This window comes from Somniosus microcephalus, chromosome 8 (genome assembly GCF_052327205.1).
Source record: "Somniosus microcephalus isolate GS21.2 chromosome 8, FLI_Smic_1.0, whole genome shotgun sequence".
Taxonomy (NCBI): Eukaryota; Metazoa; Chordata; class Chondrichthyes; order Squaliformes; family Somniosidae; genus Somniosus; species Somniosus microcephalus.
This window is the reverse complement of record NC_140994.1, coordinates 229,235,600-229,252,690: the sequence shown is the minus strand read 5'-3', so window position 1 is coordinate 229,252,690 and position 17,091 is coordinate 229,235,600. Positions and strand designations below refer to the sequence as shown.

The window sequence follows — 17,091 nt, the reverse complement described above, 5'->3', positions numbered from 1 at the left end:
AGGAGTGGCAAGAGATTGCATTTTATACTTTAAATTTCACTGAAACAAACAAAGTTTCTGGGTTCCAACCTCAGTGTCAGAAGGATTAACTGGGTTGTGTGAGGTCCTTCCAATTTGTCAATTAATTTTGATAGGCATATGTCATAAATTCTGCTGGTTAATTTCCATCCATTTTGATGAGAACTTTCTGCCCAATGCTTATATCTAACTTTGTTTTTACCAATTCACCACAATTAAGGGAATAAATCTGACTTTGATGTCTGCTTACAAGGCTTTGTTGTGGATCACAGGACCAGTTTCCAAAACAAGTTAGCCATCAACTTTCCATGCGGATCAATGGACGGTTTTTATAACCTTCATGGCTTCAAGCTACCTATCTATATTTATCTGGGACAGTTCCTTGCCTGAGAGCTTTGGCTTCCCAGAATTCCAGTATTACCTATGGGTTTTCCCAGAATTCCGTAGTGTGGTTCAGAGAGACCACTGCAAGTGTCCGTTACCTTCTCTTAGCCCCATGTCATGAATGGCAGCAGACACCTCCATCCTTCTCCTTAAGAGCCTCAGAATTACTTCTGCTTCTCATGAACAGTGCCAGCTAACCCCATTGCTTCTATGCCAGGAAAAGTGGTTGTTAGCCCTGCTCCACCTCTTATGAAATGTAGCACAGGTACCTCCACTGAATAAATGAATATGCATCAGTTACTCACAATTAAATATTCTTATTACCAAGCAGAGACCATGTCATCATTTAAGAATAGGCTAGATAGTTGGTGAAGGAAGGGGCAATGAAGGGATATGGCAACATAGTGGGCACATGGGATTAGGATTACTGCTCATGTGGAGGATGAACACCAACACAAGCTGGTTAGTTCTGAATGGCCTGTTTCTGTGTTGTAATAGCTTTGTAATCTGCAGTGGCATTGTTACATGGAGGAGGAGGTCGGGGCCAATTCTAGTCTTTAGGTGAACTGGAGTTAAGAATAGTTCTATTAAGGCTGTAGCCTAATGGTGCATAGCGTTTGGTGCTCTAATGCTTACTGCCATGGAATAGGAAGAAGTAGGTTGAATTCACATTCCATTCAATTCATAATCTGATCTGTGCTGAATAGGGAGACACTGAATGGAGAGAGTGCTGTCTCCATGCAACGGAGAAGGTAAAGCAAGCAGCGATATCTTGATCAGCTGATAACTCATGCCTCTTTGCATCGCAAAGATAGCAGTGGCAGGAGTCTCGCAGCAGGTCAATGCCTCTGCCTTTTCAGCAGCAGAGATTTGAAACAAGAGAATTAGAGAAGTTCAGGGAAAATATACAGGGGAAAGGTTGCAGGAAAAAATGTAAAACTCAAGTCAACTGATTCATGAAATCAGTCAAGCATTAAATAAAGAAGTTATGTTATGAGAAATCTTTATTCAGCTCCAGATGCATTTTACATTGTCTTGGTGATGCGCTATCAACAATACCAAAGACTACGAGATGGACTTATATGAAGAAGGCTTTTATTGACTAAGAACTAGAGCATGCCTCTGCTAGTGAATCCATCCTAAGAGCTCCCGGGGGAAGGGTGGTGAGTCACCTTTATACCCGGGCTTAGGGGTGGAGCCAGGGGCTGAGACATGCCTGGACTTGTACAGGGTTAACAGTGGTTTACCACACAGGCATGTACAGGTTAACAGTGGTTTACCACATTCACCCCTCGTTTAAAAAAGAGTCCGGCGGGGTGAAGTGTTTCAAAAGTTCGTATACGAAAGTCTCTCCGGGGGTCTTGTCTGCCGTAATGATCTTCGTGGTGCCGGTTGCGGTGGTTCTTTGCCCGCGGCCGCTTCTCGCGTGGGACGGAGCACTGGCGTGTCGTCCTCTCGGGGTAGGGATGGCACCGGCATGTCGTCAGTTCATGGTAGACACCCCGGTGGTGCGTCGTGGGTAGTGGTGGTGGGTGGAGGTAGTGGATGGTGATCGATGGTGTTTTGGGTGGTACCTGAGGGTGCAAGGTCTCGAATTGAGACTGTGTCCTCCCGCCCGTCAGGATACGCCACGTAGGCGTACTGTGGGTTGGCGTGGAGGAGGTGAACCTTTTCGACCAGGGGGTCCGTCTTATGGCTCCTCACGTGTTTCCTGAGCAGGACGGGTCCTGGAGACGTCAGCCATGGCGGTAGTGATGTCCCCGAGGTGGATTTCCTGGGGAAGACGAACATCTTCTCGTGTGGGGTGGCGTTTGTGGCAGTACAGAGCAGTGATCGTATGGAGTGGAGCGCATCGGGGAGGACATCTTGCCAGCGGGAGATTGGGAGGCCCTTGGATTTTAAGGCGAGCATGGCGGTCTTCCACACCGTTGCGTTCTCCCTCTCTACCTGTCCGTTACCCCGGGGGTTGTAGCTGGTAGTCCTGCTCGTGGCTATGCCCTTCTCGAGCAGGTACTGGCGCAGCTCGTCGCTCATGAACGACGAGCCCCTGTCGCTGTGGATGTAATTGGGGAAGCCAAATATGGCGAACAGGTCGTGGAGGCACCTGATGACTGTGGCGCTGGTCATGTCCGGGCAGGGGATGGCGAAGGGGAAACGGGAGTACTCGTCAATAATATTGAGGAAGTACGTGTTGCGGTCAGAGGAGGGAAGGGGCCCCTTGAAATCGACGCTGAGCCCACGCCGAGGGCCTGGTCCCGAGATGGTGTCCAAGATGGCGGCTCCCCCTCGGCTGGTGGTGTCCAAAATGGCGGCCCGCACGGCTCACACGTGGTTGGTGGGGTCCAAAATGGCGGCCTGTACGGTTCACACGCGGCGCTGCTGGAATTGGGGGTCGATTTCGCCTTGCACACTCTCGCGTAGTGGCCTTTCTTGCCGCATTTGGAGCAGGTCGCGTCCTTTGCTGGGCATTGCTGTCTGGGGTGCTTGGCCTGGCCGCAGAAGTAGCATTTCTGGCCTCTGGTCATTGCAGCTGTAGTTGGGCTGCTGGCGGCTTGTGGCCTTACCGGGTCCCAAGATGGCTGCTCCCGTGGTATCCACGTGGCCATCCGGTCAGGGGGGTAGGCGTCCATGTTCTGGAGGGCCACATCTAACGAGTTAGCGAGGGCCACCGTCTTCTGCAGGTCGAGCCCCCTCTGTTCCAGCAGCCTCTGCCGAGTATAGTTGGACCTGATGCCGGCTACGTAGGCGTCTCGGATCAGGTCTTCCGTGCATCCCTTGGCCGTCACCGCTTTGCAATTACAGTCCCGGCCAAGGACTCTCAGTGCCAGTAAATATTCAGCACCCAATTCCCCGGGGCACTGTTTTCGGGTAGCCAGGAGGTGTCTGGCGTAGACCTCGTTAACAGGCCTCACGTATTGTTCCTTTAGCGTCGCGATGGCGGCCGCATAAGTAGTGGCGTCTCGGATGATCGAGTAGGCTCGGTGGCTCACCCGTGAGTTCAAGACAAGCCATTTCGCGTCATCTGTAGTGACAGTAGTGCTGGAGGCCTCCAGGAAGGCTTCGAAACAGCTCAGCCAGTGTTCAAAGTTATTGGCTGCATCTGCTGCTTGAGGATCTGGGTCTAAACGTTCCGGCTTCAAGATTTGCTCCATGTTGAAAATTAGTCAATAAAATTGATGCGCTATCAACAATACCAAAGACTATGAGATGGACTTATATGAAGTAGGCTTTTATTGACTAAGAACTAGAGCATGCCTCTGCTAGTGAATCCATCCTAAGAGCTCCCGGGGGAAGGGTGGTGAGTCACCTTTATACCCGGGCTTAGGGGTGGAGCCAGGGGCTGAGACATGCCTGGACTTGTACAGGGTTAACAGTGGTTTACCACACAGGCATGTACAGGTTAACAGTGGTTTACCACACTTGGATCCTTCCAACTTATTTACTCTTTCTCCATGACCCCCCACTCAAAGCAATCACACAAATATTATTCTGGCTAGGCAGTAAAATATTTCATTTGTTTTAAGGTTTGAGTTTGAGCAAAAAAAACAGGGTTGAAAATATGTAGCATCTTCATATACAAGGAATTTACCTAAAAGTGCAAGAAGTAAAATAAGGAACATTTGTTACCTACAAGGAGATGAAAAAGAGGGAGGAGATGTGACCTGGTGCTTTATTAATAACCCATTGTAGGTTCTAGTGCATTTAAAACTGGGGCAACACAAAATACAGAGAGTGGAACAAACAGGATATGTGCATCCTCCATGAGGACATTAATGGATATGACAACACTGAGTAATTCTCAATGGATGTCGGGGCCATTGAGCAGCGGAACCAGCAGCTTAATAAAGTATGTTAGCGTTAAACCAGTGTAAGAGCTGCATTTGTTTATTAGTTATCAAAATATCATAACATTTCTGCATGATTCATGTTATATTTACTGTCACAAAAAAAGTGCAACAAAACCATTGGAATTTGGGGCGGGGGAGCCAATCCCACTTTTTAACAAACAATTCAGATCTTTCTGCAGCGCACTGTTATCTGCCAAGTGTGCCCTGTAATGCTGTCTTCCATCTCTATGGTGACGATGTTCCTTCTCTGCTACTGAGCAATTGTTCTCCACTCAATTAGTTGACTCCAGTAAAGCACGAGTCTCCCTTGTGTTTTCTAGGTAGATAATGTAATCAGGTGAGGTTGAATGATTAATTGAGGAAAGTAGAAGCACTGTAGAAATGTGACTCTCAGAAGACAAGAAAGTGAGTAGCTATTTGGGTGCCCCAGTGATGCATTGTGTTAGAATACTAATGTGCTATGCTATCAAGTGGCAGGACACTACTTCATATTCAAAGATTCACCACACAGTGAGTTCCTGATTTCAACTGTGTTGGAACCAACCATAGGTCAACAGCACCCGTGCAGGTACATGGAGGAAAGTTGAATATAATCTCAGATAAAGTCCAGGTTTTAAACATCAGTGGGCCAATCTTCCAATTGAGCCCCGTATAGAACTGGGTAGATCACCTGACTGAGGACAGGAAAATGGAGTCAATCTCTGTTCCACTGTGATTCAACGCCATTTTTTCCATGCAATCACGTTCCGGTGGCAGGACATAGGAAGATCTTCCAACCCCCACATCAACGTCACTGGAGCGGATCCCTGGGCTACTCTAGGAATTCTGCCTTTAAAAGGTTGCAGCTCTCCACTGGCATGAGTCCTACTTGGGCCCCAAAACTTTAACTGCCTTTAAACAATCCTCCACAAGAAAGTGCCATATCGCTCCCGAGGAGCTGAAGACTGGAAGTTCCATTGGGCCCTTCCGAAGCCTTCTCTCCACGGTTGGATTGGCATGGCACAGCTATGGCATTCTGGGCCTCCATCCAAGTAGGTGGAATAGCCCTTACTGGTAAGGTGCACCCACCCCATGCATGCAAATGATCCCATCTCTAGCTGCAGGTAGTTGGGGGGTTCCCAATCTACCGAACGTCCAGCAGCAGAGCAAGGGCTCCATCATTTCTAGCGTTTGTTATCTAAAACACTGAATACTTATCCAAGATCTAGTTACCAGTCCGAATTAATTTCTCATGTAGTCAAACTGAATATTAGAATAGATGTTTTCAAGTTCCTGACAGCATCCACTGATCACTATGGTTTACACCTGCATCTCCAATCTTGGTGTCACATCAGTCTTTGTGAATACAATTTTATTTCATTTTAACAGAGTGCAGGATGGTCATTCACACACCCAACTCCTTTTCTGTTTTGTCTATTTTTGTGAAATCTGATTTTTTTTAAATGTTGCTGCTAGCTTTTTTATGTAAGTTCATCCCTCAGTGTTACACCATCACAATTATGGCAGAAGCAGAGCTCCATCTCATTTCAATCTATAATGTCTTTTATTATGTCTTTTCACATGACTTTTTTATATAGGGCAATGAATAGAATAGAATATTACAGCACAGAAGGAAGCCATTTGGCCCATCATACCTGCACCGGCTCTTTAAAAGAGCTATCCAATTAGTCCCACTCCCCTGCTCTTTCATCATAGCTCTGCAAATGTTTCCTTTAAGTGTATATTCAGTAACCTTTTGAAAGTTACAATTGAATTTGCTTCCACCACTCTATCAGGCAGTGCATTCAAGATCATAACCACTCGCTTTGTTAAAATGAAATTCTCCTCCTCTCCCCTTGGTAGTATATGGAAAAAATTACTTTGGGAAAGAAAAACTATTAATAAATGTTGTACTAAACATAAACTGGTTTGAGTCTGCAGGTATTCTTTGTATACCCCATTCTGTCAAATGATTTTGTGAACTGTTTTCCAGTTAACTCTTATGCTAAATTATCAAAACCATATTGGGCAATCTGGTGTTAAGTACATTGTCTCAATCATATTTCAACAAAATACTAGCATGTGACTCCACACTGAGGGAGTAAGCCAAAATTTGATTAAAGCAGAAGTGAAAGTCTCCTGCTTTAATAAGCTGGAAGTTCAAAGGCAGTTTACTTTGGAATTGCCATGGTGCAGAGTGAATGGACACAGGTTTCTACTTCTCGTGTTCTATTTCAGGGCATTTATGGCCTTAGCTGCCCCAATAAAGAGGAAGCGACAGCTTGGAGACCAGGTAGACTTCTTTATGCCCTAGAGTCAATATGAAAAACATGACCTGGAGGGTAGAAAAAGGGAAAAGATATAAAATTCCTTTCAAATAAAATTCATAGAACAGTGAACTGAAAAACTCCTATTCCACACTGAAGTATTTTCAGCCCACGTTTTGCTTTTGTACCCAAATCAAACTACTGATGCTGAAACTTGAAAGGTTCATAGGCCTAGAAATTCACTTGGGCACGGGCAGCTCGCTCGCGCCCAGAAGTTAGCGCTGGGCGGGGAGGCATTAGCGCACGCCGTATATTCGTCTTCTGCACCCCAATTCAGAAGCGGGCGCTATACCAGGGTGTGCCCGCCTCCGTTTGGGGCGCTGCAACTGAATATCGGCGCGCTAGTTGCTGCAGCGCCACCCGATGCGGTGCGGCAGGCTGCGGTACTGCAGGCCTCCTCCTTCTCTTAAGGGGGAGGTGCCTGCAACGGCCGGAGCCCCGATCGCGAGTGCCGGCAAAAGAGCCCGGCACAACGGAGAAGTGCCGGGCTCCACGGAAACCAGCCGGCAATGCCGCGGGGGGGGTGGAGGAGGCCGGGGAAGGAGGTGCGGGCAGGCGGCCGCCAAAAAAGCGGCCGACCGCACCTTCCGCTTTAAAGCGCCCCACTATGGCAGCAGGACGGCCCCGTTTTCTGGTTGCTGTTTGCGCCCGCTTCGGAGGAGGCGGCCGCAAATAAATATGGGGATCGGCGCGGTTTCGGGGCGTTACGGGCCACCGCGCACACCGATGACGTCATCGGTCCCGGCACAGCGCTAACGGCTACCGCCGCCAATACCGCTGCACTCAATTTCCGCGCTACCACCCCGCCGGCGCAAAAGACCTCTTTAGGCGCTAAGTGGGCGCAAGGCCCACTGAATTTCTAGGCCATAGAATCTTAAGCATTTTAAACATGCTTTTGAGAGTGCCAGCAGTACTGGTGTGAGCTAATGGCTGCAATCTAACTAATCAAGGATCACAGAGCCTAATTTTCATGGTGTATTTCTATATAAGCATAACACATTACACAATCATGCAGTTTACACAAAAATACAATCCATTGATTTACTGTCAGCAAAAAATGATGATGCTTTTTGAAGCAGTTTACAAATGGAGAAACTGGACTTGTGGTTCAACGTCCTTATTATATAGTAATACAGCACAGAAGAAGGCCATTCAGCCCATCATGCCTGTGCTGGCTCTTTGAAAGTGCTATCCAATTAGTCCCACTCATCTGCCCTTTCCCCATAGTCCTGCAAATTTGCCGATTCAAGTATTTATCCAATTCCTTTTTGAAAATTATTATTGAATCTGCTTCCACCACCCAGTGCACAATAACAAAATCACAGAAACATGGGCTGCTGTAAGATTTGGATCACAGGTCACACACAGATTACGCAAAGGGTCTTAGGAGTCATAGGTCACTTTATTAAGGAGCGGCAGTTTAAGTATAATCAAATACAACACACAATCAGGATAGACGTAGTAGACATACAACCCGTAACAGATGAGAATGGTTCACCGGCCCTGGAATGGACGGGTGGAGGTTGAGGCAGAATGGTGGTCTCAGATCCCTGCAGCCTGCGGCAGCGGTCTCTTCCTCTTTTGTCATCTCCCGAGCTGCCGGAAGTGTTAAGCCAAAGCTAGCATGGAATCCACCTCAGAGGTTGAGTTTGAACAAGGTGTTAAGCCGAAGCTAGCATGAGATCCACCCCAGAGGAAGCTCTCCCCCTCTCTGCCTGTATTTTCCTTTCGGCTGCCCATTTGTATACCTTATTTCGGGGCTGGTGGATACCTCACATCAATCACTTGTTTTAATCACTTTTACTCATTCAGTTGTCCATTTACGGAGGAATAGGTACCTGTGACAGCCCCTCCTCCCAGCCTCATGAGGTCATTCTTTCGCTTATCTCTGTTTGAACATCTTGTTACCCTCTCCTAGACAGTTTGTTTATCCTAGGGCTCCTTGCTCACCCTCTTATCAAGCCTAGCTATGCCCACTCGAAGGCCTGTTGTTGTGTTCTGTCCTCGTGACGACTTTAGCTCTTTGTACCACTCCCTGTCTGATGTGATTGGAATTCTCCTGTGTAAACAACTAGTTGTTGAGCTGGCAAACCCATTTCTTTTATGAAACTATTATTTCTTTACAATTCACAATTTCTTTTGATTCGTGATTTATTACACTGCAACGTAATTGCCAGTTTTGCTCCATTAGCGGAAACCACTTTTAGTATCTGGCTGTAAGTTCCAGAGTCGTACAAACCAGAAAGATCATAGGTTCAATCCACAGTCTGTCTTGAATTAGTTGGTCTCATTAGGCCGTGGTAGAGGTGCTACCAGTGTCCCTCAGTTAAAGAAGAAAATCTTTATAACCCAGAGTTCCCACTTCTTGTTGCTCTACAAAGACCTGCTGGAAGTAGATGTGTGTGTTCATTGTGTGGGGGAACATGATAAACTGTGGTGCTCCTTTCTGGTCGAATTGCCAGAGGGCACTCATTGCTCAGCATCACAAATGATGATCAGTCACCTGGTCGAGGCACTGCAGAACAATTAGCATCTTTGGAGTTGTGTCATAGCAAAAAGTTAATGTTTTTAAGAGACATGGAGGGGATGGGAGAAAATTGGTAGGAAAAAGATATTTGACTTTCGATTTCTAAACCTTTCTCTTTTTTTACAGTCTATGGTGTTACTTCTCCAGAGTCAACGTCAGTACATCTTTGAATTTGACCAAACAGATCGTCTCCATGCAGTCACAATGCCCAGTGTAGCTAGGCATACCATGTCTACTCATAATTCTATTGGTTACATCCGCAACATCTACCATCCTCCCGAAAGCAACGCATCGATGATTTTCGATTTCACTAAGGAAGGGCGAATACTGAAATCTGCCTACTTGGGCACTGGGCGGCAGGTGTTTTATAAATACGGAAAGTTGTCAAAGCTCTCTGAGGTCCTTTATGACAGCACTGCTGTCACATTTGGTTATGATGAGTCAACAGGTGTGCTCAAAATGGTCAACTTGCAAAGTGGTGGGTTCTCTTGCACGATCCGATACAGGAAAATTGGACCTCTGATTGACAGGCAAATCTATAGATTCTCTGAGGAAGGCATGGTAAATGCACGGTTTGATTACACATATCATGATAACAGCTTTCGAGTTGCCAGCATGAAGCCCATTATCAGTGAAACACCACTTCCTGTTGACCTGTACCGTTATGACGAGATATCGGGGAAGGTTGAGCATTTTGGGAAGTTTGGAGTCATATATTATGATATAAATCAGATCATTACTACAGCTGTGATGACCCTGAGTAAGCATTTTGATACTCACGGGCGCATCAAAGAGGTTCAGTATGAGATATTCAGGTCCCTCATGTACTGGATGACAGTTCAGTATGACAGCATGGGAAGAGTGATTAAGAGAGAGATTAAGCTTGGCCCTTATGCGAATACTACCAAATACACATATGACTATGATGGAGATGGGCAGTTGCAGACTGTTGCTGTGAATGACAAAGGAACCTGGCGCTACAGTTATGACTTAAATGGCAATCTGCATCTGTTAAACCCCGGAAGCAGCATTCGTCTCATGCCATTACGTTATGATCTGAGAGACCGGATTACCCGGCTGGGGGATGTACAGTACAAGCTGGATGAAGATGGCCTTCTTTCTCAGCGAGGCTCGGATATATTTGAATACAACTCTAAGTGTCTGCTTATCCGTGTTTACAGCAAAACCAATGGGTGGAGTGTGCTGTACCGTTATGATGGTCTGGGCCGCAGAGTCTCCAGCAAAACCAATTTTGGTCAGCATCTGCAATTCTTCTATTCAGATCTAAACAACCCAACGAGGGTAACCCACGTTTATAATCACTCCAGTTCGGACATCACTTCCCTATACTACGACCTCCAAGGACATCTCTTTGCCATGGAGATCAGCAGTGGAGAAGAATTCTATATTGCTTCAGACAACACTGGAACACCTTTGGCAGTCTTCAGCAGTAGAGGCCTAATGATCAAGCAGCTTCAGTATACTGCCTATGGTGAAATATATCACGATTCCAACCCAGACTTCCAACTAGTAGTGGGATTCCATGGTGGCTTGTATGACTCTCTGACCAAATTGGTACACTTTGGCCAGAGAGACTATGATGTCTTAGCTGGACGTTGGACAGCTCCTGATTATTCCATATGGAACGATATTGGCAAAGATCCTGCCCCCTTTAACCTATACATGTTCAAAAACAACAACCCTCTTAGTAACGTACAGGATGTTGAAGATTATGTTACAGGTAAGATCATTGACAAATTAAAAATTTAAGGACAACGTACTTCACACATAACTTACATTACAATGAACTTCGAACTTGCATCAAACTTTTAGCAAAGTCTGTTAAAGAAACATCAATGTGTAACTGGGTAATTCACTAATTGGTTGATATTGGCTTCAACAGAAGGGAAATGTTTGTTGGAATTGCATAATGTAGATGTGATTTAAAGTTCTACAAGGGACTCGTTTCAGATTTATCTTCAACAAATTTTGACAAGATTTTTCTCTTTTTTAGTTTTGTTTCTGGGTAGGGGTTTAAGACATCTATATTTTTTTCCCTTTTACCCTCTTGGTCTCCAGTTTATCCATGATTCCCTTCCTGAGAGTACTGGTAAATGACCTGCTCCCAGACCTTTGCCAATGCCACATTGTAAGCAGTCAGAATGCACGAGAATGGACACCTGCGGTGTCTCCCCTTGACAACGCAGCTATAATTTAAAAATCACTGTGTGAGCAATCATGGCCATGAACGTACATACTATCAATCTAGTGCTCCAATGAACTGTGCCATCTTCATTAATGATAGCATTAGTTTGAAAAATGAAAAACACGCTTTTGAATCTTTTCTTTTTGGCTGTTTAGAGTGGTAGCGAGGGGGGAGAGGTTGAAGAGAATTGTGTCCCAGTAACGTGCCTTAACTTCAGAAGCACTCTCATACCTTAGAATACACCATTGCCCACCCAGGCATCCTTGTGGCCTTTCTGTTGAGACTGTTATTACAATGCCAGTAAGTACTAAATTACGGCAACTTGTTGTTGTAGGGTTGGCAAAAAAGGGAACTTTCATTTCATCCGTCTGCAAAGAAAATTTGTGAGCTATGCTTGCTGTATCTGCATTTCTCAGGTTTAACCAGAATTGAGTGTTCTGGGCAGTCAGTTACACAACAGTAAGTCTGGGCTATTATGTGGTCAGTCCTGCTCAGACAGAAATAGGTCTAGACCAACACGAAGTCAATCAATGATGCAATACATTTGCACTACCACAGAGTAGGATTTCTGCTAATGTGACCTGCCAGAAGCTTTGATGCAGGTTGCTTGCCTGTCTCAGTTAGGAAATGGATGCATGGTATGGAGAGAAATAATTTACAAAATACTGGAGGAGAAATCTAAATTCTAACAAATATACATCAAGTTTAAATTCTGCCTTCCTGCAGATGTTAAAAGCTGGCTTGTGATGTTCGGATTTCAGCTGTACAACATTATTCCTGGATTCCCTAAACCAGCTGTTCGTTTTGCACCACCTCCTTATGAACTAGTGGAGAGTCAAGAGCGTGACAATGTACAGGTACAGAAAAAAACCTAAGTGAATTTATCATTATCTGTCTGTCTGCTTGTCCAAATGACCATCATTGTCTATCTGCCAGCTTGTTCACATCTCTGATCATATACCTTTCTAACTGCCTGTGTGCCTGTCCTACCATATGTCCATCTATCTGCCTATATACTTGTCTTCTCTCATGCCCTACAGATAAGTACAGAAATTAGCAAGCCAACAAATACTGAAAATCGATTACATTCATATCATTATTAAAGAACAATACCTCGATCTATTTTTTATACTCCCTCACGTCTACTGTTTGATGTCCTTATCCCCAGATAACCCTTTACTGTCTCTCATCCCAGTCATTCCCTCTGGTACAACCTCTATCTTCCTCAAGTCTAATAGGTGCAGATTTCAATGTAACTGGCGCATTGGCTTCGACAGATCTAGCCATCAAGCTCCAATGGGCCTCGCGCTCATCTGCCAAAACCATGCACTGCTCCAGGATCAACCTGGAAAGCATGGATAACTTTACTTTCTTTCTCCACCACAAACATCTCCTTAAACCTATTTCCCCACCTCTTCACCTCTAAGAACAAGTGCAAGGAGCTCATGGGTTTCCTTGCCATTATGAGAGAAACCCTTCATTTAGCTGGCTCTGCCTCTTCCTCTTCTCCCCCTTCCCCTTGCTCACCAAGCTATACCTTCCCCCAGTCCCCCACAAGCCCTGAACCCCTTTCTCTAGCTTCACACCCAACTTTTCACATTCCTTCTCTGGGCTTATCGTGTCCCCTTTTTCCTTCAACCCCATTCCTCCTAAGTTGCTGACCACCCGACCTCTCTTCCTTGCCCCAAGCTAACCAGCATTGTAAATGGTACCGTCTCCTCGGACAGTGTTCTCCTCCCTTTAAAAACTTCGATCATTAACCACCTCCTCAAAAAATGCACCCTTGACCCCTCTGTCCTTGCACGCTGAAACCCCATCTAGGGAGAGGTAGAGAAAAATAATAAATACCGTACAAATAAAATAAATCATGTCTGAGCTGCACAGAGTAGTAGAGTGCAAGTTCACCACTACAAATTTGTTTATAGCCAAGCCAGGCACTCTTCTACAGGGAGAGCGAGTAAGAGTCACTCCATATTCTTTTTGTGTACCACTACCTCCCAGCATTGATGGCAGAAGCCTTGGAGCGGATTGCTTGCCAGCTATTCTTTGCAGAGGAATCACGTGTGTGACCTTCAGGAGGTGGACCCTAAATGCTAATTAAGGAAAATATATTTAAAAATTTGTAGCTATGAGGGGTGGGGGAAGTTCTTGTATTTTGTCCTCTGAACTGGTGGACAGAAAATATTGGTTGTTAAGCAAATTCCCAGAGGAAAGAAAGGCTCTACTTTCCATAGCACAGCGGCAATTTTAACGTTTTCCATAATGGAAATGCTAACTGTATATTTTTTATGGTTTGATTTTCAGTTTGTTTCAGGGGTTCAGCAAGCAGCAGAAAGGCTCAATAATGCCTTTATGGCACTGGAAGGATGCTCACTACCCAAATTCTCCAGAGTCGGCCACAAGGACAGGCCAGGACACTGGTTTTCAGCCACTAATTCCATCATTGGAAAGGGAGTCATGTTTGCTGTCAAGGAAGGCAGAATAACAACGGGTGTGACTACCCTTGCAAGTGAAGACAATCGGAAAATAGCATCCATTCTTAACAACGCATACTATTTAGACAAAATGCATTACACTATCAATGGGAGAGACTCACACTATTTAGTGAAAATTGGTTCGTCAGATGGAGACCTGGCAACTTTGGGCATGACAAGTGGTCGGAAAGTGCTGGAGACTGGAATTAACATCACCGTTGCGCAGCCGACAATTCTGCTTAATGGAAGGACTCGAAGGTTCACAAATATTGAACTTCAGTATAGCGCCCTGTTGCTAAATATTCGCTATGGAATTACACCAGATACGCTGGAAGAAGAAAGAGCACGGCTGCTAGACCAGGCCAGGCTAAGAGCTCTAGTGAATGCCTGGACTAAAGAACAGCAGAAGGCAAGGGATGGCAAGGAAGGAAGCCGGCTGTGGACAGAAGGAGAAAAACAACAATTGCTGAGCTCCGGCAGAGTTCAAGGTTATGATGGGTACTATGTGTTGCCTGTGGAACAGTACCCGGAGCTGGCAGATTGTTCCACCAATATTCAGTTCCTGAGACAGAATGAGATGGGAAAGAGGTAACAAACCGAACTGCTGTCATCTCTGGCAAGAGCTGGAAGGGTGATAACAATCACTATCTCCTCTCCTAAGGAGATGGAAACTCTAAAGGGGGTGCTGAAAGTAAGTTACTTCGGGAACTGAAGAGAAGAACCAAATTCATGTTCAATGAGTTTACACCTTGCTCTTCAGCATTTGAGGACTCTCTGGAGTGGACTGGAGCCCAAGGAGAAAACTGTTTACTTGACAAGTACCCCTTTTTATAGGATAGCTCAGGTCCTCTGGGCTTACATAAAAAATAACAACTCTCTCTTCTTGACTCAGTAAACTTACTGCCTCATGGATGTCTCATTTAAAAGACTTGAGTCCAAAACGCCCATCTTGAACGAAACAGGAACTTCATGGATGCAACCTTTTGTAATATATGCCCCTAAGGAAAACATGTTTGAGCATACCGGAAATGTACTGATCTGCCGAAGCCTGGGCCAGACTTCTTACACTGATGTATTGTTTTGTTTATTGCCATAGCAACTGTAGTGGACACAGTAAGCCTTGGAGGTTATAGTTACTGCATTCCTACGTGGGTGGGGGTGGGGGGGCCATAATGTTTCTGAGGACGTGACGTAATTAATAAACAAAATATGTTATTGTCATACACACCGTCGTACTCTTTTTAAAAAGAAATTTAAATAAAACTACGTTGTGGACAGGTTGACGTGTGCAGGGTGTAGTCTGCATAGTTTCTTAAAAGTAGTTGTCAGTAATGGTTTATGGTAGAGTCGTGGCCAATGTTTCACTGCTACAAATGGCACTGCTTTTCACTGACCCTGTTCACTGAGGCACGGGGGAGGGAAGGGGAAGGGGCAGGAGGCACAATTGCTGCTAACAAAGTAAATTGATCGATGATGGTACCCTGCTCGCTTTTTACTTGCCTCTTAAATTACGACAATCACGCTGCAGTCACCAGAAGGCGAATTGAGAACTTTATTATTACTTTTTTTTTGTAATACTGTATCTGGAAGAATTGTCCATGGAGGTTTTTATATTAATTTCTGACTTTGCTGCTCAGCAAATATTAGTCACAGGAAATAAAAAAAAATAATTTATGTAAAGGTGTTTCAAAAATGTTTATATACTTTAAAATAAAGTCTTTAAAACTGAAACATGTCTGATATTGTGAACCCATATTTATAGAATACTACAAACATGTCCTTGGGTATTCAAATATTTTCAAAATAAAGTTTGAGCTGTGATCTATCTTTGTTAGTAATGTTGTTTCGAATGAGTTGTAACAGACATCGATAAAGGATTGTGAGCAATCAGAGATTGTCAATATGGTATTGTCTCCAAATCCAAATGTTAGCCAGGTACTTGCAAATTAACCTTTAACAAGAAGAATATACTCTCCCGCAACTCGAATTTTATCACAGGCTGCTTTTTGAAAAATAAGAGGGGTCTATTCCCAATCCTCGGTACTGGACCCCATATTGTAGGTTGTTGCTAGTTGATCATCAAAAAGTTGGGTTTTAAACAGGATCTTTGAGGAGAGGGGCTGGAGAGGTAGGAGTGTGATTTAAGGGTGTCACCAGCATATATGTAGAAGCTGACTTCATGTTTGCAGATGATGTCACCTAGAGGTAGCATGTAAATGAGGAAGAGGAGGGTGCCAAGGATGGATCCTTGGGAAACTCTGCAGATGAAGGTGTAGGGGTGAGAAGAGAAGCCTTTGCTAGATGTGCTGTGGTTACAATCAGTTAGGTGTGGTCAAATGCAAAATACTGAAAGAGGTTGATTAGAACCAAAAGGGACAATTCACCATGTAGCTAGCCTTGGTGAGACTGCTTCTGGAGTGCTGTGTTCAATTATGGTTTCTGTATTGCAGCAAAGATGTAGAAATATTGGATAGAATCCACGAAAGTGCTGTGGCCTGATTCCTGAAGTTGGAGGGCTGAGTTATGGGGAAGAATTTGTCCACCTAGGACTTTACTCTTCAGAGAAGAAGGATGAGGGGCATTAGATGGAAATGTTTAAGATTTTCATGGGTATGGAGAACTTGAATTCAGGAAAATATTTCTGTTAGGCACAGGATTTAAGTTCTAGGGAACATGGTTTAAAATTAAAGCTATCAAAAGAAAATAGGAAATATCAACAACTTTTTTTTTCAATAAGAGGATGGTAGAATTGTAAAACAAATTACCTGGGGTAGTGGAACAGAAAGGCATGGGAGTTTTTAAAAAGTGATTGGATAAATCCTATTAGGAAAGGGAATACGGGGCTATTAGTTCCAGAATCACAGCAATGAAACTAATGGATGGTTTGGAAGAGAAGGCTGTTTTGTACTACCCAAAACATTACTATATTTTTGTTAACATTGAGCAATCAGCAAAAGCTACAAAGAATCAAGGAAATCATTCAAAATATTTTTTGGAAATCATTTCAACTGTTAGCTTGGTTTTGCACTAAGCTGGGTGACCTCCAACTCGTTGAGTAATGCCACTGGAGATCTGCTAGCATCATCAAAATGTTCAAGAAAATGGATGACATTAGGGGGAAAAATTCGGTATCGCCCCATTTGGGGCGCCATTATCGGCCGTGCGCAAAGTTTAGCGCCTGGCGCTAATTATCACCTCCGACAGCAAACTTGGCTTTTATCGCCCCTGGAGGTGATTGGAGCGCTAAATTAGGCGCTTCACACCTGTCTTAAGGTGCAAAGGCCGAGTAGCGAGGCGTTACCTCGGAGCGCTGGCGAAGCAAGGAAGG

The 17,091-nt window shown here is 44.7% G+C and overlaps 1 protein-coding gene across 7 annotated transcripts in view; it reads left to right on the top strand.

The window, feature by feature from the left end:
* The window catches only part of LOC147114145 (teneurin-2-like), a 1,360,318-nt gene extending 1,344,670 nt beyond the window's left edge, over positions 1-15,648 (top strand). For 4 of the 7 annotated variants that reach the window (XM_085995783.1, XM_085995782.1, XM_085995780.1 and 1 more), the window contains 3 exons: positions 9,210-10,824; positions 12,016-12,146; positions 13,594-15,648. In XM_085995783.1, the coding sequence (XP_085851909.1) occupies positions 9,210-10,824; positions 12,016-12,146; positions 13,594-14,355 (2,508 nt within the window). In that variant the 3' untranslated portion in view covers positions 14,356-15,648. The remainder of the gene's footprint in view (positions 1-9,209; positions 10,825-12,015; positions 12,147-13,593) is intronic. The other 3 variants (XM_085995778.1, XM_085995776.1, XM_085995777.1) reach the window with 2 other exon arrangements.
* Positions 15,649-17,091: the final 1,443 nt, after the last annotated feature.